Source organism: Numida meleagris, chromosome 1 (assembly GCF_002078875.1).
Source record: "Numida meleagris isolate 19003 breed g44 Domestic line chromosome 1, NumMel1.0, whole genome shotgun sequence".
Taxonomy (NCBI): Eukaryota; Metazoa; Chordata; class Aves; order Galliformes; family Numididae; genus Numida; species Numida meleagris.
The window spans coordinates 87561013-87588825 of record NC_034409.1 but is presented as its reverse complement, the minus strand read 5'-3'; the positions used below and the strand labels follow the sequence as shown (position 1 = coordinate 87588825).

General features: G+C 36.5%; 2 protein-coding genes across 10 annotated transcripts in view; one reads left to right on the top strand and one right to left on the bottom strand.

Annotated features, from left to right (window-relative positions):
- ARL13B (ADP ribosylation factor like GTPase 13B) overlaps positions 1-27813 on the bottom strand; it is a 47560-nt gene that overhangs the window by 3542 nt on the left and 16205 nt on the right. For 4 of the 5 annotated variants that reach the window (XM_021401491.1, XM_021401508.1, XM_021401499.1 and 1 more), the window contains 6 exons: positions 10622-10727; positions 7446-7648; positions 5884-5980; positions 4838-5066; positions 4239-4355; positions 3707-3775 (listed from right to left, as the gene is read on the bottom strand). In XM_021401491.1, coding sequence (XP_021257166.1) covers positions 3707-3775; positions 4239-4355; positions 4838-5066; positions 5884-5980; positions 7446-7648; positions 10622-10727 — 821 coding nt within the window. Of the gene's footprint in view, positions 1-1905; positions 1950-3706; positions 3776-4238; positions 4356-4837; positions 5067-5883; positions 5981-7445; positions 7649-10621; positions 10728-27813 lie in introns of all 5 variants that reach the window. The other variant, XM_021401516.1, reaches the window with a different exon arrangement.
- Positions 498-27813, top strand: part of STX19 (syntaxin 19) — a 30969-nt gene continuing 3653 nt past the window's right edge. Inside the window, exons 1-3 of one of the 5 annotated variants that reach the window (XM_021401550.1) lie at positions 498-704; positions 788-928; positions 27567-27676. The gene's annotated coding sequence lies outside the window, so the exon portion shown is untranslated. Of the gene's footprint in view, positions 929-2084; positions 2902-3421; positions 3691-13823; positions 14906-27566; positions 27678-27813 lie in introns of those variants that run through there. The other 4 variants (XR_002440201.1, XR_002440200.1, XR_002440202.1 and 1 more) reach the window with 4 other exon arrangements.

The window sequence follows — 27813 nt, the reverse complement described above, 5'->3', positions numbered from 1 at the left end:
ACTAACACACTTTTCAGTTTGCACATTAAATTATTAAGATGGATTTACATCTCTGAGAATACCTAGCATTAAAAACAGACCTCTGCATGTTGTTTTCACCTCATACTATGCTAGTTTTATGTATTTCAGCAGCAATACCAGTAGTACCTCTCTGCTTCATTTAAAAAAAATAGTAATACAAAAAACAGATAAATAACTGCTATCTTAAACTCATAAACCTACACTAGAATGTACCTGAATTCTGGGAAACATCTATTCCTGCATCTTTTCACTGACTAGCAGAAACAAACAGTATAAAAACTTGTTTTGAAGCATAAGAGGGTTGGTTTCTTGACTTAAATTGAAGAGCTATCAAATGATTCAATTATATACGCTCTTGGATATGGACTTTGAGAGCACTCCTGAAAATAATCCTTATGCAGAAACAAAGCTCACTGAACTTTTAAATGCAGTCATCAGCTTAAAAACTTAAAAACTCAGAGAAAAGAAAGCTTTACCGAAGTCTCAGCTTTCATCACAAATCATGCCTTCAAGACACTTGCCATCAATTAACACGAAATCAAGCTAGGAGCCTTGGCTCAATCCCAGAGCTACAACATCATCAACAGACGCAGAACACAGTGGGAAGAGTTCTGTGAGTGGTGTGTCACAATGGACAGATCTGGGCTCTTCAGCAGGGACAAGGACGGCAGATGAGGCAGGAGGTGGCTGTGTGTGAGGGAGGGGATGGGTTGGGTAAGGACAAAGCGTGAAGCAAAGCAGCTGTCATTGTGGGAGTCTGTTATAGGCCATCCAGCCAGGATGATGATGCTGAGGAATTGTTCTTCAGGGAACTAAGAGAGACGTCTAGATCATCCATCCTTGTCCTAAAGGGTGACTTCAACTTGCCAGATGTTAACTGGGAATACCACACAGCTGATACAAACAGGTACGGGAGATTCCTAAAATATTTTGACAATAACTTTGTGGTACTGTTTCTAAAGGAGCCAATTCAGCAACGTCCTCTCCTAGTTTTGTTGCTTGTGAATAGAGAGGGTCTCATGGGTGAAGCAGCAAACAATGGTCATCTTGGCCACAGTGACCATGAAGCAGTTGAATCTAAAATCTTTTATGATAGGAGGAAAACTGACACCAAAACTTCAACCTGGACATGGGGAGAGCAGAGTTCAAGCTTCTCAGTAAACTAGTTGGCAAGGTCCCCCAGTAAACTACATTTGAAGGCCTTGGTGTCCATCAGTGCTGGCCACTTTTTAAGTATCACTTCTTAAAAGCTAGGAACAGGCAATTTCAAAATGTCGGAAGTCAGGTAGGCAGGGCAGAAGGGCCGCTTGGCTAAGCAAGGAGTTTATTCTAGAGCTTAGCTGAAAAAATAAAGCATATTGCCACTGGAAGTGAGGTTGGGCAAATTGCTGTTATCCATTTTAGAGAGAAAATGTGTGTGGCCAAAGTTCAATTAAAGTTGAAGCTGGCCAGTACTGTGAGGGACAACAAAGAGGGCTTTAAAAAAATATGTTAACAGCAAAAGAAGGACCAGAGATAACATTGGTTCACTATTAATCTGCAAAGTTCTGAGCACTCTAAGTTTCCTCCGACCTCAGCGGTTACCTCTGGTCAAGAGATTGTTCTGGTCATGAGATTGTTGCCCTACCAATGTGTTTGCTATCTTTAGATTCGAAAATATTTTCATTATTACTTCTATTTTACAAATATACTAAAGAAGCACAGATCTCAGGTCACTGATCTTACACACCTGTGAGTAGGGAATCTAGCTTAAATTTTTCTTTCCCTCCTTGTCCACCCATGCTCTTGCTACAAAATCTGACACATCCCTTAGGCACAGATTGAGTTAAAAATAAAAGAAAGCAAACAACAATTATCACCCCCTCCCTTTCTTCCCCTCCCTACCTCTTCATCTGGATTTTCTTTCTTGCCTTCTTTTCTCTACATTCCTTAAGGGAAAAAAAAAAAAAAGGCAAGATGGCTTTATGATTAAAATTTTCTAAAATGCAGACTACAGACTACATTTTATGTACATTCCTTTGAAAAAGAAATATGTTGTCTCAGAGATTTTAATTCCCCTTTAGGCAACTTTTGATTATTTGTGTGTCAGTTATTCTTCGGCAGAGAAGGTGCACATTTTGTTGCTTCAGAAGTCCAGCAGGTATGCCCACATGGTGCTGTACTACATGAGCTTAATCCTGGCTTGAAATGATTAATTCAAGGATCAGCAACATCAATCTCCTTTCTCTATAAACTCCTGAATTAACATTTTCTTTGATTAAGTTGTTTTTTGAAAAACTGAAAAATGAAAAACATAATAAAAATGAAGACTTTTTCATATAAAACTGTGAATATATGGTTTGCCCACAGAAGTTGTAGGGTTTCCCCCCGTGGAGATATTCAGAATCTGCCTGGACATAGTTCTGTGCAATCTGATCTAAGTGGCTCTCCCTGAGCAGTGAGGATGGACCAAATGATCTTCAGTGTTCCCTTCCAACCTCTATGATAAGAAAAACAATCTTCTGTCATCCTCCAAAAATAGAAGCTGCTATTAAAGAGAGAAACTTCTACCTACTTAACCTCAACACTTCCACTTACAAAACTTTTCTTCTACCTTTCTTCTAAGAAAGTTCACTCCAATTTGTGGACGTTCAGGCTCTTCAAGTAAAGCAACAGATCCCAAGCTTTACCTTTGGCATCTCTCCTTCCAGATCAGTAAAAAGTTTTAAATGGGAAGTCTCAATTCTGCAATCAAATTTATATTAGGCTTTTCATCAAAGCTCGAACTGCAGTACCTCATTTGGAATTGCTACCGTAATGCACTACCATAATGCCCACATATCCTTGGCTTTCCTTCACACAAAATAAATAAATACATAAATAAAATCACCTTCAAATCAGTGACAGAAAGCTCATAGTCTATGCTTTTAGAACCATATGCAAACAGTATTAGTTGGTAGTAGAATGTGTAGACCATCTCAAGAGGTACCATAAGCAGTTAGCTTACACAGTACAAATTCAGCTGCAGGTAAGCTACGGTTCACAGAACTACAGAAATATACAAGGCCCATTTGGGTTCAATATTTTGAAGAAATTAGCACTTCCAGATCAGTTCATTGGACCAGCATGGAAACAATCGCGCAACTCAGTGCAGAACCAAATTAATAAGCCCTGCTGGACGCCTGCAGCCCTACGTAGGTGTTTCTGCATCTACGTAGGTAATCTCTCTGCTGAGCACCTCAGTTTTTCCAGTATCTGGGTAACCCAAACCTTGTTCTCAGTGCATCAGGTAACTATGAGCCATCTACACATGGACAACAGAAAAATACTTTGAAACTTGTATTTTGAATGCAGTATGTGTTTCCACACTAAAAGTAACTATCCTGTTACTCTTCGTAATGTGAATTTTTGTAATACTTAGGTTCATGCTGCTGAGCAAATAACAAGTAGCATCCCATATCACATTAAATTTTGCAAGGGAATCTGAGAGGACTTACATCTTTGGTTAAAGTAAAAGGAAAAAAGAAACAAGACTTGAAAAATCAAAAAGATGCTTTCAACCAAGTGAAAGGGTAAGCTTCTGGTCAAAGAAAACTGACATTAAAAATTAAAAAAAAAAAAAAAAGATGAATGAAATGAATGCAAAAGTGAATGAACGATGGAGAATGCTATAAAAAGTTCAAAATTTTAAAATATTTTAAATTACCAGTATGATGTGTTTCACCAAGAGGCTCCAGTTTTCGAAGTCTACTAAGTTTAGGAGTTCCCCAGCCAACTAAAGAAAAACAAAGACTGTCAAAACACATCTCTACTTGTTTCTGAGTAAATTTATGGACACCAGTTCCTCTTTGGAGAATTCAAAGCATTTAGGAATCGAAAACTACATAATGTATTATATATACGACGAATATCATTGAAATAATTTTAAAATAAAACAATCTACCCTTAAAAATACTGATACTTTGATTACTCTCTGGTGAAAAATTCATTAGTCTGACTCTTTTTTTGTGTGCATGCACGTGAAAATAACAACTTCCCCCTATGATATGAATGATATCAATGCTGCTAAAACTTCAGACGATGAAGTGGGAAACTACATCAGAGATTTCTTACAGAAGAAGGTTTAGCAGTATATCTCTGTGTGAAAACCATATCGGTTTCATCATTTACAGATAAATATTTTAAAAGTTTAAAAACCACAGATTGAGAACTCAGTTACTGTTCGTTAGTACATTTACCTGGTGGAAGAGATGGTGGTGATGTAGGATTTGAGGGAACTGCATCATCTCCGTTAATGGGTTCTACTCTGTGGCCTCTTTTCAATTTTGTTTTTTTGTTTTTCTTCTTACCGTTATCTATATGAAACAGAAATAATTAAATGAATAAATAATTACATACTATACCATTAAATTCAGAGAATATGTTAAATCACCTTTTAATACAATTGTTGGGGTGAGATGTATGAGTATTTTCAGTCTAGACTTGGACAATATAACAAAAGTTTGTGAAATGTACAATGTACACAGCACGCTTTGTTATTGTAAGCATAACATATATGCAAACTCTACATTTGAATAAACAAATTCATCCTAGCTTGGTAGCGATGGCAGCTGGATCACATATTAGATTATAATAACAAAGGACTCAGTTTCAGCTGTAATATCAGGCACACCAGCAAATATACACTTTCAAAAAGTAGATTTTTCAATTCAGTAACTGAATGGTGCACTTTCAATAGATTCAATTAACATGTAGTGTCTTGAAGAGTAACGCAGACATAGGGAAGAACTGTGTGAAAAATAACATTAAATGAAACATTAAAAGGAAGCAGAATTACCTGAGTCAAGGCTTTCTGAGGTTTGCTGCTCATTTTCTTCGCGCTGCAAATGTTGTGCAGTTGTAGAATTGCATGTTTCCAGTCTGCTATCATTTGCTTTTTGGCTACTGTTAGTTGATAGTTGCTGCTCATCCATTTGTTCCTGTTCTGTCTGAGATTTTGAGACAACAGTAGCCTTCTCAGTCTCCAACTTTTGCCGCTTCTTTTCCTTCTCAATTTGTTTTTCATTCTAACAAGAATAATATTTTAAATTTGTTTTTACAACTTCTAATGCTGTAAACTAATAATAAAAGGATTTCTAAATCTAAAAAGTATTTCTAAAATACTTTTTTCTTTCAAGTCCTATATATAGCATACGAACTATTTTCAAACCATAGCTGAAGAAAGTAACATCTCCAATATGCTGTTCAGAGTGGCACAAGAAGAGAAAACGACAAGGGTCTTACAGCAAAAGAAATTACCTTTAGATTTATATATTGACATCCATTTACATATGACTGACAGAGCTTTACACTGTTTTCTTGCTTTGTTTTTATTTTTTGGTCAGATGAGGAAAGAAAAGACACTAGATACATATACAACACTACAACAGTAATCCTAAGCAAAATCTTTTCTATTGTCTTAATTTTCAACAGAAAACAACAGGTTGCGCTGAGAAACCTAAGAAGCTGATGTAGACAGAGAGTTTTTATGTAACTAACTACAACACTAAAGCACTTTATGAGAAATCGGCAGACTTTGAATGTTTTTCAGTCCTGAATGTCCAATAGTTTAATCAGGAAATACTTTCAATCAAATGTTTACAATGTGATTATTTTACTGTGTCTTCAATTTTTTCCCCCTTAAATCAATACTAGGGGATATTCTTAACATGAAAGCATTGATTCATTGCACAGAAAAAAACATTGCCAAGATTTAAAAAAAAAAAAAAAAAGTGCTGTGTGTACAGACTTAGAGAAATTCTTTCAAATAAACCACTTTCTCATTACCTCTCAGACATTTGTTAGAAGGTCTAAAATGATCCAGATTTCCACATATTTTCATACCTCAGAGATTACTGCAGCTATAGGCTGGAAAGGGTTTTCAGATTTCCCAGGCTCAGGGTCCTCATCATCATGTACACTTCTTCCTTCTTCTCTTTCCCTTTTTAGTTGTTATTGTTTTGTTGTTACAGTGCATTTTGTAGGTAGAGAAGAAGGATGAACAAAGAATTATGAAGTAGCCAGGTTATAAATTTTACAAAACAGAGAACAGTTATTAGGTCATCTAACTCATCCTTGAGTATAAGCCAGCTGATTTTTACAGCATCCTTCTCTATTTTGAAAGACGTTCTACAAAAATCACAGTAACACACTAACATCAATAGAGCATAAGCATACGTTATAGCAGAGGTAGAAATACATGTTGCTATGTGCCAGAATGTTCAAGTAGCACTTCAGGAAGTGGATGCAGTTTCTAAAGACCAGACATGGGACAGAATACTTCTGTAACAAAGATTCTGATGGTTCAACAGTATGCTGAAATATTAACATTGTTAATCTTCCACAACTATTATTTCATGGTATTCAGCTATTAGGAAAATCTACATGCTGAGAAAACTAGACTATCTAAAACATCTTCTTCTATCTTTAATACATTTTGTTTCTTGTAATTCTAGATTCTTCTTAATATATGAAAAGGAGAACAGTTGACAAACTACTCAGTATGCATAGTAACAGTCAGGGAAATTTATTTGTTTCAGCAAGAGTCAGAAAAGTTGACAAATCAAACCAAATCAGTAAGAGCACAAATCAAGAGACTTCACAGTAGCTTCACAGTTACTTCTCACAGTAGCTGAGACTTGCACGTCTCTGCATATTTAGGGCAGACAGAGAGAAAATGGGCATTTAGAGGATTTTATAATAATGCCCCAGTAAAATGATTCACAACAGTCTCTAACAGGAACCCTGGTGGGTTGCTGACAACTGCAATGGTCTTCGAGGGAAAGAAATAAATGTTCCGATGCAATCATAGAATTGTTTGAGTTGGAAGGGACTTCCAAAGGTCATCTAGTCCAAATTCCATGCAATGATCAAGGACACCTACAGATAGATGGAGTTTGTCAGATCATGAGTCCCTGCTTCCCTGCATCATCTCATGTCCCCTTTGTGCCTTTTGGGCTGGATGTCCTGAAGTTTATTAGGCAAAGTGTTAAGCTTAATCTTTGATTTATCACATTAATCTTTGATAGTCACATATGGGTTACGAAGTCTAATTTAAGTTAGTAAAAGGTTATTTTAGGACATACTCGAGGGTATATTAAGATTAAATTACTATATATATTTTTTTTGTTAGTGGCACGTGAAGTTCTATCAGCAAGACCAAGTTTACTCCACAAATTGCTTTGTGATTCTCACTCCAGCATGAAAAAAAAGGACTGAAAAAGGCAAAAATTTGTAGGTTTTAAAGAAAAGCTTTGGCATTCAGGTCCTTACTTCTAATATGTAAGCTCTTGGCTTGAAGCTTTAAATCCACCACAGCAGGCTCCCCATAAGCTCTACGTACAAGAATTAATCAAATATCCTAGGATGAGATGGAAGGGAGGTAGGAGAAATAACAGAAAAAACACCTTTCTTCTCGTATCCTTCTCACTCGCTCAGCTCGTTCTCGTTTTTTTTGTTCCTCATATGCTTTTTGTTCACTAGTATCTCTTTGGATACGCTCATTTAAGGCATCAAAATCTTTTGCTATGATATGTAGAAGCCAATATAAACCCTTTTTAATTGATTTATCGATTTTTTTCCCATAGCCCATGACAGCTGAGCAAGGTTCCTGTAAATATAAGAAGAAAAAAAGAAAAAGGGATATTATTTGCAGTTCAGATTACTTCACCAAAAACATGGGCTCAGCCAAACAGATACTGTTGATCTTAAGCTTGCAAAACATTAAGAAGTATGAGAAATAAATTTGCATTTAGTTATTCTATAAGTTTAGGTGTATTTTTTGCTAAAGATACAAATCACATTAGCTCTTACCAAATTCCTGTATTTCCAGTCCCATTTCAACAATACTAACTGCTGCACAAAAAAATGTTTGCATGTCTATCTCCAAATAAACATGTATATACACCTGCTACATACATGTCCACTACTTATTTACATATATATATCTCCTTGTTTCAATAGACATCTATACCTATGCATCTCTATAGGAATATAAACATTTTATCAACCTCAAATGTGTATGTTCTGTATTGCTGGTGCTTTATAATACCTAAACTATCTCTAGTAAAATGAGGAAAATAAATAAATAAATAAAGAGATGCAAGGGAATCAGCTTAGCTTCAGTTCATGAAATAAATGTTCTGAGCATTTAGGAGATTAATAAAATCCTATCTGAATTTGTCAGAAAAACTCAAACCATTTCAATTTTTCAGATCAGGAGAGGAGTGAAGTAAAATATCCATTTTGACTGGAATAAAACTTTCGTCATGATACTGTCATAAACAAGTAAGCCAATCTGTTGGGAAAACGGGTGCAAAATTTTGCAACATTAGTGTAGAATACTTGATACAACACTTGAAGAAAGACTGATTGACTAGAAGCAATCAGGAGGAACAGAAAAATCATTTTTAAAATATTGGTTATGAAAGTATAGCTGGTAAGAACATGTTGAAAGAACAGGAGCAGATTTCTCCCTGAAATGAAAAAGCATCAAGGAGTTATGATAACAGTCCTCAAAAAAAGAGAAAACTGCAAATAGGAAAAGGATATTTTTGTGTGTGTGTGTGTTTGTAATCAGGAAGATAACTATAACTGGCTCTAATTGGAACAAAAGAGACATGGCTCAACTCTAGATCAATTCTAAGGTTCAGATACGAGTGTTGTTTACCACAGAACACCACAGTACTCTCTAGCAAAACCTTATCAGGGAGAAGATGTGTAGGCACATCTCTGAGAAACTAAGCTAATAGATTGGGGCAATTTTCTCTAGGTTTGCACAAAGGTTACTTTTGTAGTAGCTCAGGTATAAAATACAGAAATTTAGAAATACAGAAAATATAGAAATATTAAAAAAAGATGATGGTCATTCTGATCGACACTGTGTATGACAGTGAGACAAATGACTCCAACTGCTTTAATATTTTTGTAGGGAAATATAAAAATCGAAAAGAAAACTGATAAAAGATCAAAAAAAGTTTTTTTGATTCCTGCCTAATTTATTTTAATCTTTTTTTGTTTTATAATTCCATGTTTAAATTCATCCCATGAATTACCATACTGAAAGACCCTGGGACCAGGTATTTCTTTAATGATCCTGGTAAATAAGCTTTTCTTCATACTTCATGAAGAAGTTTGCAAGACTCTCACAGCTGCTTTCAGCTGAAATGACTTAGAGTACACAATCTAGTTTCAAGATAAAAATAGAGAATGATCATAGCACTGTAGTGAAACATCACAAATTAAGTAATTCTAGAGTACTGGAAAAATACTTTAGAACCTCTCAAGTTTTTTTCCTATTGCTAATGCTTTGCTAAAATAATATTGCCACAGAAATCCCCCAAGAAAAATACTGTGAACTTTTTTATTTTTATGATTGCTGCTATATGCTCAGCGCAATGTCCACTGACTGAAGAAAAACCTTCACAGGGTCATGACGTTATGAATCTAGCTGTGGCTATGCTATAACACAGCTTCCTACAAAATAACATTGCTTCTGTGCTACTCAATGAATGTAACTCTTCCTACAGAATTAAAAATCTTTTTAACTTTAAGACCCAAATACCAGACGGAATGTACATTCACAATCGTCTTCCAAGGCTGTTTAATAGTTTCTGTATAATTCATAATATTCTTAAAAGATTTATGTGGCAATTACAAAAAGATGATACAGTTAAAGCTCACAAATACTTAAATTAGCAGATTTGTTGATTAAAAAATGACCATGACAACTACATCTAAAACATAATTATTTTGGGACAGATATTAAGTAGACCCTATTGTGTCTACTGGGCTGGGAATTAGAAGCACCAGGAATTAAATTTAAGTTCTTACTGTTTGGCAGATGATAACACAGACTAAATGAGGTTTTAGCTATGGACAGAAAGGAGGCAAACATTACAACTGAACAGTTGTCCATCCTGAATGTCAATATAGGCAAATTTTACTTCTTTTTAAAAAGGTGGAATATTAAACTTGCTGTATAACTGATCAAGTTTTAATCCACACCAGTAATTTATTATTTTTACATGGTTTCAAAGTGGACCAGTAAGTACACTTTGACGACCTTTGCAGAGTTTCTTCAACAAATCCAGAAGCCAAGTGTCAAGGTGAACAGTAGATTTGCTTGCCAAAAAAAAAAGTGTATATGTACACACTGTATCTTTGCTGGGATTGCAGGCTTCTAGTTTCATTTTTATACCATATGGCATAATCCCCTATTTCCTTGCAAGCATTTTGTAGGCTGCAGAGTTCAGTAGAAGTGTGACACTAATGCTCCATAACTTGCAGTACCTGCTGATTTTTAACCTCTCATATCCTGGATGTTTTACGCTCTAGCAGAATCTAAACAGGGAGAAGATGTATGGCAATAATACCTTGTTTCTGAGAGTATTAACCTTGTTTCTCTGAGAAAACTAAGATAGTATACAGCACTGGTGCAACCTTCTTCTGGGTTTGCACAAAGGTCATTCTTGTTACTGGGATTGCAGGCTTCTAGTTTCAGTGTTATGCTATACAGCATAATTCCCTACCTCTTTACAAGCACGTATTTATAAGAAAATGAAGCATCTTAAAACATACTCACAATTTGACATAGACATTTGTGCTCATTGACAAGCTTTTCCAGAGATAAGGTCTCAATTACATCTGCTTCTGACAGAGCTCCTTCTCTGTCCTGCTTATTTGCTAGCCTGAAGAAAAGATCAAAAGAAAACACTTAGAATCCAGAAACATGGAAGAAATCAGATCTTCAAAACTACATTTCTGACAAAGGTAGGAAAATGAAGGAGAAAGTAAAGAGAAAATGCCTTACTATAGCTTTAACTCTTAGTTCTTTCTTGCATGCACCATTTTCACCAGAGATACTAATATTAATTACTACACACTGACAGACAAAGCAATTATATCTTACAGCTAAGAAGACAGTGACCGTACTGCTCACCCATGGCCACCCAGTACAACCCGTTAGGGTCTATGGATCAAAGTTCAGAACTTCGCAACTTTCCAAACCATGTGCACTTTCCTACACAATGCTGCTTCACAATCATCTCAGGTCTGCCTATTATCCACAATTTCTCTCTGCTGCCAAACAGTTTGGTTTGTAGTATCTTGAACCTGCTCTTGAGAAGTAAAACTCAGAACTTGCATGAATAGCTCTAAAAGACATATTTACCAAATACCAAAACTGTATAGAACTACCACTCACAGACAGATGAAATTTTGTCCCAGATTTCTCTCAGCTATTTTAAGAAATGATTTTCATGCAACGCACAGAACGTGACAATCCTTGAGAACTCAATTCCTTGAATAAAATGGACTTAAAAAGGCCACTATCCAAGAAAGCAGGATAGATTATAGGCATCATGATCATGTGTGTCTCACTTATTTAGGAAAATGGGCTGAAGTCTCCTCACTCATTCTCTAGCAACATGCATTTATCCTAATGAATATATTCTATACCTGTATAGAATATTCAACAGAAAAGGATACAACTCGTAGAAGCAAAATACATGTTTAAGTAAAATAATAAGTTAGCCAAACACATGTATTCCCCAAGAAAAAAAGGAAAAAAGCAAAGTTGCAGTCACACTGATGAATGCAAGCACATGTTTATAACAAGTGGACAAATGGAGATGGAAATCCAAAGTATATTTTTAAACAAACAAAAACAAGAAGAGAAAATATGTAAGAAAACTTTCATGTTTCAGGAGAAGAACAGAAGAATTGTGTAAGAAATAAACAAAACTTCACAAGAGCACTGAAATCTAAGAAGAGTTGTTCCCATCTTTGATAAAAACAGTTGGTGGCAACAGGTTATATAGTGTTTCCTTTCCTGTCAACCACTGTAAATTAAAAGCTAAGATGGTAAATCTCCAGGAACGTGGAAAGGCATTAAATATGCAAAATACTATTAATGTTCAAAGTTACTATTTGTACACATGAAAATTTCTACTGCTTATGTTTAACCAATGAATGTAGGTCATTCCATAAGTAATGCCTCCTGTTTATGTCCATGGAAACTACAGGAGATGCAAAGAACACAATAGCACTATTTCACAGAGAAAATTCTCAGCTACAAAATATTATTTTTCAACATACCACCTTTAGCCAACTCATATGAATGAGCTGATTAAGATGCTCTTCATTTTGTGATGTGACAGCTGTACATGACTGTCCAGAATGTGGTTTGTCTTTCACATCATTGTCACCACAGCCAAAATGCACCAACAACCACCTCACTGTGCTCACATCCACTGTTTGGTCTCCATAGATGTTCAGGAAGTGTTGATGAATGTCAGTGGGCGCCATTTTTTCTGCATGAAGGAATTCAATGACACACCTTTGCTTCATATACACTTTCATGTCAGATGCCATTTTGTCAGACTGCCCCTCTGCTGCCATCTGTCACATGGCAACAAAGCAGAAGAGAATATTGGTGGGAAGGTTCAGCCTCTACTGCCATACCAACATCCACCTCCGACATCATGGGTAAACATAATAAAATGGGAGGCATTACTTTCGGAGCAGCCCTCATAGATTATTTCGGAATATAACACACAATCTGATTTTTATTTCTACAAATACTGGTAATAATACTTTCTACGGTTGTCATAATCCAGACAAACAAAGTGCAAAAGCTGTAAAAGGAATTCTTCATATTATCAGGAAAACAAAATTGCACTTGCTTCTCTCCAGTAAAGCAATTTCACTAAAATAATGTTTCGTAATTTAGCAAGTCTTCCATTGCCAAAGAACTCCGAATCAAGTTTCTAGACAAAAATTACAAACAACTTGGCTTTCATGAATGCAATAGCAGATTGGTTTAGAACCAGACTTCACAGTCTTTTTTTCTGAAATCTCAAGTTGTTATCAACTCAAATTGCTTTTAGGGAATGTTTTGCCAAAGCTTGTACTTTGGATTTATCATACTCGTTACTGGGAGGAAACAGTGGTAAGAATTCACTCCATAGTTAGAGAAACTTGTCAGCATATGAGTTCTACCTATGAACTTCCTTATTCTCATTTTCCAGAATTGCAGAGTCTCAGCTCTTAATTATCATAATCCTAAGAGACCTTTTTACCTCAGAGAGCCATAAAAATTTGTGTTATATTTACAGCCCCAAAAAGCATTCCTTGTCACCATTCACCTCACGCGCTGATTCATTATCTGATCTTGCCTTTCAAGGAGCGTGTACGAAGGAGACCATGGAAAGACAGCTTCTTAGATGTCCTGACAGCTCAATTCTCTTTTGATCTTCATCAGTCTTAAAAACCACTTGCAGTCAAAAAAAAGTTTACACATTTACCACCAGCCTGGGGATAAAAACTCCTACAACCTGCCGGTGATCAGAACTTTGCTGACTTGCCTGCAGCGCTAGAAAGAGCACAGGGTTATCCTCAGTACATTAACACTTGGTTTGGTAATCCATTCTCATTTCTTGACAAAAATAGTAATTCTACAGTACTTTGCACTCTGCGTGGTTTAGTGCAGACATTGCTTCTCACTTCCTCAATTCATATACCAATGACATTTTCAATACGCTTATGTTACTCTGGCATTGTTTCTTCTTATCAAACAGCTACAACAAGTAACGTTGTCCCAGTATTTGGTTATTAAACATGCCCAAAACTAATCTAGGGAAAAACTGAAATAGAATTCAAGAAAGCTATAGAGAGAAATCAAAAGACTTGAAACAGTTATCCCTGCCTTTTTTTTTTTTTCTTTTCCCCCTCCATTTAGCCTGCCTTTGTCACAGTCTGAAAATCCTATTGCACTTTTCCTAGTTTCAAAAAGCATTCCTCAGCAGTGCTGTCAATCCCTATCTTGATCTGATTTAAGAAAATATTTCTGAACACATACTTTGTTGCCACAGTCTATTCCTTTTCAATCTCAAGATTAAGTAACTGTAGTATTTAGTTTTACTGGACTGTACATTCTACAAACCACAGATGACACAAAATGTAATGTTGGTAAACTGCATAGCTCAGTGTGAGTGTGACAGTAATGCCCTATAACATGCAGAACCTGCTGATTTTCAATCTCTAATACTTTGAATGGCATACAATTTGCTTTTTGGACAGTTATCTTCTGTTTTCAGTACAGAAATCCTGTTATAATACTGGCTGTATTCAAAAATTGGAGCTGAAGTTCTGTACCTGGCTAAGCAAAACATCCAAATAGAAGTCTCCACCTTATGCTCCCCAAGAATTCATTTAACACAGGTCATACATTTCCTGTTGTTCTACTCCCGGTCCCACTTCAGTCTGTAGATCAATCATAAGAAATTAAAATATTGTTCAAACACTTAAGATATTGACCGTCACATGCATTAAATATGCCTGACGTCTTCTCCTTTCAAGTAAGCATATGAACAGATCTGCAGCCTACTCTTGCTTTCTTTTTCCTTCTTGCTTCAGCGTAGAAGAAAGCAATTACTGCACTTATACTTGTGCTTCAGAGGCAGGCAGTGCTATGCTTGCAGCTGACAAGGTCTCTACCTAGGGAGCTGCTCTCAAACACTTCCTACTATTGGCCAACTCCATGAGAGCGATCCGCCTCGCAGCAAGGCTGGGTTGCAAACAGGCAGAACCAGATTCCCCAAGTAGAAAGTAATCAATTTGCCTGTCTACTGCAGTCGCGAAAACCAGCTTCTCTCTCGCGCTGCTCCACTTGAAGATGAGCCCTTGGACAATTATTTAAGGACGAGGAGCAGAAGGCATGCAGAAAAGACTTACTGAAATGCCACTCAAGACACAATACTTGGGCAAATATTCAAAACAATATTTTCACATTATACTCAAGCTTACCCTCAGGAGCTCCATTCTAAAGGATAACACAGAAAGACTGCCATCAGCACAGGATTAAAAGGTAAAGACTTTTCTTTTACTTAATGTTTAAAAAGTTGCAAATATCAGAAAAAGGCTGTGTAGTCTATCTCAATGTGTCAAGATGCACAAACAGCAAATGTTGACCCTGAAAATAATTGGATAGAGCTCTGGGTTAATATTGTCTCAGAGCTCTACTGCTCATGCACAGGAATGCTAGGCTTTGAGGCAAGTTTTATGCACAAAACCTCATTCTTTACTGAATACATCAGACTTATCTTGAAAGATAGAGCTTGGTTTTAATTTTCCAAAGCAGAAGAACTTCATATATAGCAATCTTCTGTGTTTAAGAACTTTAAGAAGTATATATAAAAACACACTTGAAAGCACTTTTGGCATATAACATTAAGTTTGCCAACTCCAAAGCTTTCACAAATAAAATCATGCTTTACTTATTTCAGTTTCGCAAAGTATACTTGGAACTCTCTTAGTGTAACAAAAAAATGTTATTTATAAAAATAGAGAAAAGGAAGGCACCAAATGCTTTTATGTCATGTAAGATTTTTTTAAGCAACTAGAGAGCTTTTGAACTTTATTTTTAGAGTCATGGGAAACAGTGCAGAGTGGGAGTGTATGTGTGCATTGGCACAACTGACATCTGCACTTCAATATTTCCCTCAGAAGCCAGAAGACATACCAGCGAAAAACTGTCTGAATGTGAACTATGTGCACTTATTGGCTTGTTTCTAAAATGTAAATTACTGAGAAAATAGTGAACAAGTAAGCATTAAAACTTACTTCACAATCCAAGAGATTTGGTGAAAAAAATCTATTATAAAAAGGACATATTTGTATCTCAGTTTTCATCAAAAAAACCAAGAGGTGTTAGAGAAAAAAACAGAGGGATCTTTCACAAAAGGTAGTCTGCATGAGTGCCTGCATGTGTTTATTTTCCTGGTTTGCAGACTTGGCATGTTCTGTCTTAAATACATTTGCTTTACAACTTGTGCGTTTGGGGTTGGATTCCCATGCAGTAACAACTGAAAACTACATAGCGTACAGGCTGGCTGTCAGAAGTAATATTTAAAACTGTCTTAGAGATACTACTTTGGGGTTTAATCAGTTACCACAAACCCAAAAAGTTTGGTCAAATCTGCATGTTGGCCATAAAGATTATGGAAGAGTACAGCAACCCTTCGGGATACTTTGGTCAAAATACTGCAGTATCAGAATTGTCAGTCTTAAGTAAAGAAACTTCAGGAAAATGAAGGAAATCTTTAAGAGAATGATTGATCTAAGATTAAGAATACAAGGCTCTAAGGCTACTTCAGGAAGCCACAGCTTTGAGAGTGACTGAACCACAATTCCTCAGAACACAAAGGCGAGAGGGAGAAGCTTTGAACTTCGCAGCAGTCTACGCAAGAAAGAACAAAGCCATATTTTTCCACTCATCTTTTAGAAATGATGTTCCACGTATTTTCTTCAGAATTTCATCTCTCATCCATTTTTTTTTCCTTGGACAATCCTGTGGACAGCAATCACTAGTATGACACAATGGAGAACTGAGGTCTGTGCAGTTATACGAAGATTTATTAGTTTCTTTGTTTTCCTCATATTAACAACCATGCAGCTCAAACTCTTGATCCATAGACAGAAAGACGCGAGTTTGTCAGATAGTTTTTTACCCTTCAGTTATTGGCAGTTCATTAGCTTTTCAAGGAAAACAAAGTTATTGCTAATTTAACAAGCAAGCACACAGGAGAACCAGCAAATAGTTTCAGGCCTCCCATCGAGACTGAGAGGAGCTCCCTGTTCCCTCTTCTTTCTGTAGACTTTTTGCAGATTGCATTTAACAGCTTTTAACTATACAAATAGTCCAAATGTGGCTCTTAAGAAATCTTAAGCTACATTCTTTGGCACTCAAAGGAGCTGCCTTAGCATTAGGCACTTTCTGGATTGTTGATAAGAGTTAGAAAATCATAGGCAACTTTTTACCGATTGACACTAGGGTCTTCCTCAAGTACACAATATTTAATTTCCCTAGTTTGTTTTTTATGCCTTCTATTGTCACATAAAACAATACTTTAAATATTAGGGTAAGATATAATGAAAAACTAATGAATGAGATGCTCCAAGACCATCTGCCTACAAACATCAATTAAGAGTTTGTGTACATGTAGTGGCAGAGAGATCAATTTCTCTCATTCATCTTTTTCCCTAACTAGTTCCTCCATGTCACTTCTAACTATTCTCTTATTTAAATGTAAGATTCTAAACTCATCCTGCTTATAGTATCTTTAGGCAACTCTAGAGCAATCTCATTCTCACACTACCTTTTGAAGTGGCTAAAAGAATGACAGTTATTATTTGTTTCATTTTAAGTAAGTGGCCACATTCCCACCTCGTATCTAAGTCCTATTCTCATTTACCAGAAGTGTATTTCTCCAACACACTGCTTCGCTATCAGTTTAATCCTACCTACTAATCAAATGGGCTTCACCCAAAGAGATCCAAGCTTATAACCAGGATGCTGTATTTAACTTCCAGATGTTTAACTGCAAAAGCAATAAGTTACACTGCCACATTTTTGTGTGAGAATTTTTAAAAAATCCCTGAAAATTTGAATTATTTTCATATACTGTATTTCACCTTAATAAGTAAATACCAAAACAAATAGTGGAGTTTCTTTAGGCAAATTGCCTGTAAGATACGCTGTGTTTTTTGCTTTGCCTAGAAATCCTTACATTTACTACAGATGAGTTGGAAGGCTGCAATACTTAGCCATACGATCTGATAGATGAAATGGGAATGAAAACTAACTGGGATTATGAATTTTGTTCCTGCAACTCTACTATCAGGATAAAAGAAAATCTTGAAATAGATTTATACTAACAGAGTTCTAGAGAAAGCTATTAACTAGGAGTTCAAACTATGCATCCTATTAAAAGGAAATGATTTCACTTGTTCATCCTGCTGCAGCCTCCTCTGTTGTTTATTTACTTTCAAATTCTATCTTAAAATATATAAACATTTTAAAGCTTCACTATGTAACTTTTGGTAGAGGAAATTATAGTCTTCTTTCTGGATTTCTATGACTTGTAGGTGGACACCATACTCACACCAGCTAAACAAGTGAAGGTGCTGATTAGTAGCATTGTTCTTGTCTGAAAGAAAAACAAAACCAGGTATCTCCAATGATAAATTTACTTCATTACTTTTTTTTTTTTTTTTAAGTTTCCTAAAGAGCACTACTTTCAGCAATTCTTTAGTACATGAAACATCATAAACACATTAAATAAGTTTTTCAGTTTTAAATACAGGATACTCCAGTCCCTTACCAATTAGAATAACCTAGAGACTAACTGATTTGCAGGGTGAAATAATTGTTTTGTCAGTCAGGACTCAGGGATGCATACTGCACCTGCAAGTGTGATTTATGTCCATGCAAAGGCATCACCTTAACACCCTCCATTACCCACAGTTTCAGTGGAGAACCTGAGAATCACTGTCCATACACGAGGAAACAGTGACAGATTGCTATCCTCAAGTCTACACACATTCAGAACACGTTACAAAACTCCAAGGTACAAACCCAATTTTGCCACTGATTCATTACGCATCACTGAATCAAATATCCCATAAAAACAGTAATATCACCACATCTCCCTAATTGATATGGAATAAGATTGGCAGCTGCAGAGATTTTTAAAGTAAAAATCTTCTAATACAGATGATTCAAAACCTACTATATTCTCCCATCCTACTAATGCCCAGGTCCATAACTTCTACTATTTGTCTATCATCTTCTCTCTTAGTGTTCGTTTTCCATACCATGCAACACTATAGAACTTCGCTAAAGCAACTCTATCTCCAGCATCTTGAGTGTGCTACAGATTTCTGGCCAACTGCCCAAGAACATCTAAACTAATTAAAATAACTAAGGTCTATTTTCTGCCCTTAAATCTCCCTTGAAGTGCTCACTCCAGTAGCAGAGCTTAGCGACACTTCTCCAGCAATCTTCGACACATTTTTACCTATGAAATTTTGTTGTGCAAGTCCCCTGAATACTCAGATTTGTTTTGTTATATTTGAATCATACATTTTTACTCAGCATCAGTGCTTTTCCCCCTCCCATGACCTACTTCACATTAACTAGAGAACTCCCAAGCTGCATTGCTTCAAAAGCACCATTTCTATTCTCCTCCAGATTGGTCATTTTGGGCTCACTCAGTTGTCTTCTGGCAGTTCCAGTGTGTGATATTTTCTCAAGGGGACAAGAAGCAAGATTCTGTTTCCTCAACATCACGTAGTAGGCTATTATGAGGCAACATGTTACATATTATACAAACAGCCTTTACGTGTTAGTATTTCTTAAAAATATTAATACGTATCTCATTCAAGCCCCCCGCAATGAAAATGTAATTGATTTTTCACTATCATATAGCATACTTTGATACTACTTACCTAACTTACACATACAAATGGTACCTGTTTTTAGGCCTATACCCAAGGCAAACTCTCTGCCTTTGATATTTTCCTGTTGAACAACTCTCACGCATCCCACAAACAGAAACTTGAACTTAGAACTAGTCTTAAATACATTTTTCCAAGGAATTATTATCTTAAAACATCATGATTTAAGAGGATATTTTCATCCATTTGCCTTGCTTCCTGAAAATCCTTGGTTTAAGCATGTTTGTTTACAAGACAATTAAGCTAAAAGACATTTTTTTAAACAATGGAGAAAATAGATTTAACCTGTAGGAAGTTTGCTTACTTTAGTTGCTTAAAATATACCTCAGACTAATAACACAAGAATCCAGAATACAAAAGATATTATTTCTTTTCTTGTGAGAATAAATTAAAGCACGCCCTTCTCAGAAAACTTAAATTTCCATTCAAAACCCCAGTCTTTCTCACAAATGACTGAGTTAATATTAAGTTTAAATGACATATATGCTTCAATAATTTTTCATTGAGTTGCTAAACATAAGACACTCAAAACAGCAATCAGGTTCCAGACCAGAGTATGACTCAAAGACAATACTATCAAAAAGAACATTTACACAGGTTTTTTTGCACAACGAACAGAGACGTAACTTCACTGCAGCCTTGAAGTGTATTAAATAAAAAATCACTTTTAACCTGAAATTCCTTAGGGATATATGTTGCCTGCAAGTGTCTTCTACCTAGTGCCCTTCACTGACTTATAACCAAGGGACAGAAAAACAAATCAACCCTTATTTGTATTGCTGTTAAAAAAGCTGTTTCAGCAGAGGTAATGACGTTATCTTTGAAAAGAATTTAAGGTATACTTTATCATCATAACAAATTATGAATGGATAATGGTAGTCCACTCATCAGGATCTGCTGTTCTCCTAAGCAGCGTGTAGATGTACTAGTCATTGTAAAGGCTTTCCCAGCCACATACGCCATCACTTTGGAGAGACTCAGAAACCTGGTGAGTAACACATTAAAGTTATCAAAAGGCCAACACTCTTGCAGTACCCTTAAAATATTTGACAAACATGTGAAAACTGTGCTCCTAAACCTGTCAGTAATATATAAGATGCCTACCAGAACAAATACAAACTTACTCATCAGTGGATGTGAATGATAACTGTATGTGTGCAGGGAGAGGGGGCTGGAAGAGGAAGCCTTTTCAGGAGATGAAGTATGTCAGCACAACCAAATTGAAACACAGCATGTGCATTCCTACCCCTTCTCCCTGCCAAATATAGTATGCTTATGAAAGCTGGTCAATAATCCTTAAGCTCTAAGTACAGCTTATGTACTGGCAAAACTGACCCTGATTTTTCCTCTTCTGTAGATGATCTTGTTTACTTCCTTACCTGCATCCACCTTCTCCCGAAAATCATCCTGTAGCCGTATCTGTTCCTTGGCTATGTTTTCAGTATTACATAATGTTTTAACTGTACACAGAAAAGGCACAGTGCCACATGAATTTGACTGAATTAGTGCAGCTGTATTGCCTCCATATCTACACAGCATTTTTTAAAGGCCTACAGCTTGTGATTACGCTTCTGAATAATGTTTCAGTAACTCAAATACAGCGACGTTTGTGTCTGAGGAATGGCAAGAAACATGGACAGATTTCAGTGATGCTCTTCAGGTTTGTGTATGTGAGAGCATTAAGAGCTATTTCTAAACTTAGCCAAAAATTTGATGCTGCAGTTTAGCAAGCTAATGTTTGTTTCGTTTTACCATTACTGAAGTCTACCCCCTGCAGTTAGCTGTTGTAACCCAACTTTTCCAACTAGTAAAGAAAAAGTCTGATGAAGATGCTAAGAATGTGCCAGGCTGTGCTGAATGGAAAGTTGCCTTGAGCATGAATTAGCAGGGGGAGTGCACATACAAATAGTTTGGTCTAAAGAACAGGAAAGGTGGAATTTGTACTCCTGCAGTGACTGCCAGTTGTATTTGAAGTATTTCACTACTTCTGTAGGGCAAGACCTCTATTTCTGTTAATGCCTCCAGATTCCTTTGGATGAAAAAAAACAAGATTTTGCCCCATGCAAGTTAAGTGTTAAGCAAGTAGGACATAAAGCAATATATTACATGCCAGAATAAGTCATTTAAAAGTATCCTCAAAATCCTAACAGCATTTTTTGAAATTTGTGGCTTTTAGAGGCAAATCTGTTTTTCCCTTAAACACACAAGCGTGAGTTTAATGGAGAAATTTAGGGAACCTTTGTTTTACACTGAATTTGTGTACACTAAATCATCCGACAATAAAAGTTTCCTACTGCGTGAACAAGACAACACCAATGGGGCAAGCTTTAGCACAGGTAAGTGTCAATACCTTTCATCAACACAAGTACAGGACTGTTTGCTTATGTGAGAGGCGACACCAAGGCAAAACTTCAAGTTGGAGTCACTCAAAGGAACACTGGGGAAAGAGAAATCCAGTGCAAAATAAAAGTCAACATGTGCTGATTTCCCAGTAGGAAACCCTTCTCTGAGTTTGACATTGCTGAAAAACATCAGACAGCAGGATCAGGGTTTCCTATGTGATCTGGAAAGAGCTCAACACCAAACATCTCTATTTAGGACACTTGCGGAATTAGGCCACAAATTGCTACACATACAGTCCAACACATCAAGGCAAGGAAAAACAGATTCTCATTTACAGCCTGGTCCCAGGCTCCCTTAATTCATGGAAAAGATCCCAATGACTTCAGGATAATGAGGATGATGCCTCCAGGTCTGTTTTTGACCAGATGCCAAAGCGCTGCATGTGCTGGAGAGGACACCCTCCTCAACTTCAGAAAGAGGTATTTACTCCCCTTTACCACTATGAGCTCTGGATAATCCAAGACTCAACTCTTACCTGAAAGGAAACAAAGCCTATATTCACAGCGTGCTTAGCAGTTGAAACAGCTATCTTTGTGAAATACATATCTATCTTAAGGGAAGCTTAATGTTTTTAAATAAAAAGCTCCAACAGTCTGAAATAGTTGGGAATTCTTTCCTTTCTAACTTAGTAACATGGTGTTTGGCTGACATTAGCAACTGAACTCTTATTTATGAAGTGCCCCTTTGGTGCCCTGTGGAATTTGACACTTCTCTCCACGAAAATTGGTGCTATCTATCATGAGAACATAATCCCTCAGGACAGGAGAAACAAACCTTTCATCTGCAAACACATGTGTGCATGTTCTCCACCTCTGTAACTTAGGCTACCTTTTGGTGAGGAACTTCAGTAGCTGCACATCTGCAGAGGTGAAAAGCTTTCGGCAGAAAATACAGAGGAGGATCTTATCGCTCCCACACCTGCAAAGCAAGCTCAGCATTTGTTCCTCCCCAGACGACACCCTGATGGGTTGATTAAATCATTCAGAAGCATGCCTATTCACATTGCTTGCAAAACACCAGGGCTGCAGCAGCATCTCACCTGAACTGCTTACAGTAGCAACATGGTTTGTCAGCAAGAACTTAGCAAGGACTCTCACAGGGTATTAAGAGAAAAGTGCTGTTCAAGGACATCACTAATATAAAATTATTCTACAGAACACAACTGTGCGCACGAGACCGCTTGTGATTAGGGAAACACCCGAACAGGTGTTTAATTTTAAGCACACGCTCAAAGCCTACTGTCTTCAATCAGATTGGAGCTTGTGTTGCCTGAAGTCCAGTCCCAACTTCTCAGAATGAAAATGACGTACTGCACTGGTAGACAGAGGGCTCTGCTGGGGAGGTTTAACCCTCTGTTCAGATCTATGCATCTGCTTAAATGATTTGCCAAACTGGAGGCACTGTATAGAATATTTAAATATAGAAGTATCACATACACACTTCACTATTCCTAAAGCGAAATCTAATTAAAACATGGAGCATCTAAGAATGTTAAATGATTCTGGCTACAAACAGCGTAAGTCCTCTTCCCTTGAAACACCAAATTAACATTTGCACAAATGACTTAAAAGGCAAATCTGGTAGCATCCCAGCAGTGGGACAGTGGCTTCATGCTAAATGTGAAAGAAGTCTAGTTGATGTACAAGCTCACAGAACATTTAATTAGTAAAAACCTTTATTTATCACTGTTGCTACTGCTGTCTGTCCAGCTAGCTCCCAGGAATTAACGTTATTCCAGCTTCAGCTGGTTTCCCTGATCCAAGAAGATGAGGTAATACTCACAAAAAAGATGAAGACAGTATCAAGACTCACAGAGCTCATTCACTGAAGGACATAATTCCTTCAAACTTCTGTCTGTCCAGCTGTTCTTGATTTCCCCTCAGCATTACTATGGGGTAGCACTGTTTCCAGAAAAGGCAGAATAAGGTCACTGATATACGTCAATGCTCTAAAGAATGGAGGCCTAGTGTTAAATACCAGATTGAAAATGGGTTTGAACAGGTTTGAAAACATCAGATCCTGTTTGAAATAGTTTGAAACATTAGGAACTGGTTTAAACTGAGCAGAAGAAGTTGGAATTGATTGGAACCAGTCTCTATTTTGAATGTAGGGGAAACTAAGTCACTCAAGAGATTTGCATCTATGTATTCCCTTTACTCAACCCTAGAAGAGCAGGCATATTCTCCCTGTGTTGGCAAGAACTTCAGTAAGTCTTTCATCTCAACTGGAAGAACAACAGGATGCACCCCTATACATACAACCCAACACAAAGGACAACAACACAAAGGACTCCCTATACGAACCAAGTTAGTTAGGAAACACTCGAAGTCAAGCCAACAATTTCCAAGGTTATCTATGTAATGAAGACATCCCTATTTATTTGAAACCAGCATGTGTTTCAGTTGCAATACCATCAGCCACATTTACTGGCAAGCAAATCCAGAGGCAGGTTTTGAAGGCAATCCAAACAGAAAGTAAGATATGAAAGTAGAGTTCCATTGCTTACATTCCCTCCCTAGTGAGCTCAATGTTTAAACATGACCAAAAAAAAAAAAAATCAACTAACTACCTGAAGCATTTTCTGCTTACTTTATAAGTTTGAAATCTGAGAAGGCACTGTAGCATTTGTGGATAACTATATGATTCACACTTTGCAAAGAGTCCCCTAACAGACACACAATTCTGCTGCTTTTTATTTTATTTTTTCTCCCCCTCAAGGAATTCAAATATTTCAAGACCAGTGAACCCAAACCATCAAAAAGTAGATAATAACTGTTAATAGATACACAAATTGAACATCAAGCCTAGTTCTCATTGTCCTGTGATCAACTTGCTTCAAAGCCACAGCAAACTAAACATAAGAAAAATCAGTAACTGTCCTTTTGAGAAATTGTGCTGTGTTCTGATGGAGTAACTGGATGACTACATGCATGTTTTACAGCTTTCCAGTAATTACTTGAATTTCCTTAGATACAATAAAGTCTTGCCACCTCACATAAGCGTTAATAGAGCCACTAGAACTTGCTTTTGATCACAGGATTGTCAAGCCATGTTAAATTAACATGGGTCAACAGATGTGTTAGGCTGTACTAAAACAAGATTTTCAGGTCAGTTCTCCAAAGCCTTGTTCTTTCACATGCCCCACACTGAACTTTCCCCGCAGCAGTCCTTGTGGTGCCAAGCAGTTCTGAAACATTTCAAAAGAAAGTTAACCTTAAAGAAACTGCTTCTTTTTGCTGTGGGAAATACCACCAGTTAAGCAACACGGAGAAATTACTGTAATAAAATAAATACATGTTGTATTTTTCTCTACCCTGAAGTAGTATTTTTCGAAAAATTACTTGGAAGTTTGCCTGTTAACTCTCAGTACAATATTGTAACTTTCACTATCTGCCAGTTGTTTTTTTTTTTTTTTTCTCTTCTCTTGCAGTAAATCAATAAACATTACATTCAGATCTTAACACAGAAGTGGGGGTGCAGTCAAGGGGTTTCAGGACAAATCAATAAAAAAAAGCAGTAAGGGAGATCCACAGTATGGTACAATATCAGCATTGTTTCTTACAATTGATCTCTGTACGTTTTAAGTTTTGTTTTTAAGTTAATCTTCCTGTAGACAGCCAGGTTTAAATCTGTGGAAAATATGTTCACAATGTTCAGCTTCATGACTTAGATCATGAAAAAAAAAACTATTTAGGGACCTTAGATACGGGTAGGGGATCAGAGAAACAGCAGAACTATCATGGGAAGCTATTCTGACGTAACAAAATTGTTTGTATATTGACAGGTTACTAGACTGATTCCTTCCAGCTATTATAAAATGCACTCTTTTGGATTCAAGAAGGAAATACTGCATTTGCTTACTAAAAAAGATTCTCTAGAATTGGGATTTCAGAGAATACGTTTCTATAAAACACAACCATTTAGGAAGACTGCCCTGAAACCTCTAAAAAACAGCTAAAAGACACTACTGCATAGTTTCACGTTCATGGCTGAATAAACCCATGAAAGAAACACATTTGACTTGACCACAAGACCCTAAGTACAAATTTCATAGTCTTCTAGTCCTGAACACTTCACTTTGTACAGAGATTTTCAGTTCTTGATTTTAGTCCAAGGAAAACGTTCATGGGAAGTTTAAGAAAATACTTTCATCCCTACAATTAAAAAAAATTATATACGGAAAGGAAACTTTCTCTAAATTAAAAAAACACACAAAAAACCTGCTGAATTACATAGTATTAAACATATGCATACACACCAGATTTTTGGAGTCCACCCAAAGAAATCAACAGAAATACACGTGAGAGGTGATCCACCCTCAGTAACATGCTGCACTGTCAAATCACACAGAGGTATCTCATGGCAGTAACTCTTGCTCTCAGTAACTGAGATGCACTGAACAGCTTGCGATTAACAGAAACATGTCACCCCTTAAAGAACTTCTGAATTCTTAACATTTTTTAAGAGCAATTACAGCTTATTTACAGAACTCTGAAAGGCCAAACTTCTTTGTTGTTGCACGTACTGCTTTCAGCATATTCTGTCTCAGGCCCAGTAGTGACAGTCTCCAATTTCCAGTCATTTTGTAATGGAAAATTGTCAGTTATCCTCTTTGGCCAAAGTTTTCTTCTGAAAGATCTGACATCACTTCAACAGCTCTGCATGCGACCTAATCACAAACTAACCGTTTATTAGATTTATGCAAAAACTTGAAAATAAAAAGTAAAATGCAATGCCAATCTACTTCAAAACAGCAATGACCAATACTTTTGATTTGTGCAGAGTGGAACAACCCTTTTGTTTACAGAGCAGAGGATAAAAAAAAAAAAAAGCAATGAAAAATAGCAGCCCCAAAACAGTCATAACAACAACAAAAATCATTCTACTATAAAGACAAACTCTGCAGCACATACACAAGAAGATACAGGGTATGTGTGTATGGTGTGTATTAATTTCATAAACTCTAGTTCATAAATACGATTCAAAGACTTCCACAAGCTGCCTGCTAGTGTGTAGAGGTTATGCTCTATGTAATGAAAATGGGCAACATAAGCATCTTACTACCAAATGCCCTTCCTTTAGCATATGAATTTTGAAAAGCCAAGTTTAATCTTAAAGAATGTTTCAGTGAAAAGGTACTGTTTCACCTAAGTTGTTTGATGAAATAACTGTTTTAGTCCTTTTAAATATTTCTTTAAAAGTTTGTATCATCTGCAATATTCCAAATGACTTATTTACCTGAATGGAGATCTCACAAAGAAAGGAAATATTTAAAAATAGACAAAAGGTGCCACATGCAAATTCAAACAAATAAACTGTAATGCTCTTCAAAAATACTTCATTTAATGGCATTCATAGGAAGAAATGCCCACAACATTCACTTTGCGTGTCAAAGTTACTGAAAGGTAAAGCTTATAAATCTTTCAGTCCAACTCTCAGTATGTGGTACAGTGAACTATATCCCAGAAGCATGCCATCCCACTTACAAACCCACAAACAGTCCTTCCCATCCTCTAATTCCCTGTAGCATGAAAAGGTTCTTTCTTCCTCCAAACTTAAAGAAGAAATATTTGCATTCAGAAATATTAATGCTTATCATTTTTGTTTTTTGGGGCTTCTCGGTTAATGTTTCATTCTGTGTGCATTACAGGTTACAGATACCTCTCCCTGGATACTGCTGCATTCGAGAAGACAAGCACACATTCAACAGTGGTCATTTTAAAAAAATTATCTATTTTAGTGTGGGCATAAACCAACAGCAACAAGCTGCCAACTTCAAAGATTTTATTTTTAATTTCTTTTTTTTTTTTCTTTTTTTAAAATGGGAGATGTCTTCAAGCAAGACCCTGAAATATTTTTCTGTGCTCAAAATCAAACAGGGAAATATAGATTGACCACAGAGGCCAGACTGAAACCTACATCCACAGCCACTTGAAAGGTATGTTTCTCAGATTTTCTATAAAATCATTCCCACTAGAAAAGTTCAGTATCACATTAACAGATCTCTGTTAATTGAATTCTCAGAGTGAGTTTAAATACCCCCAGTGAAAGCTGCACAACAGTTAAGGTAGAAAA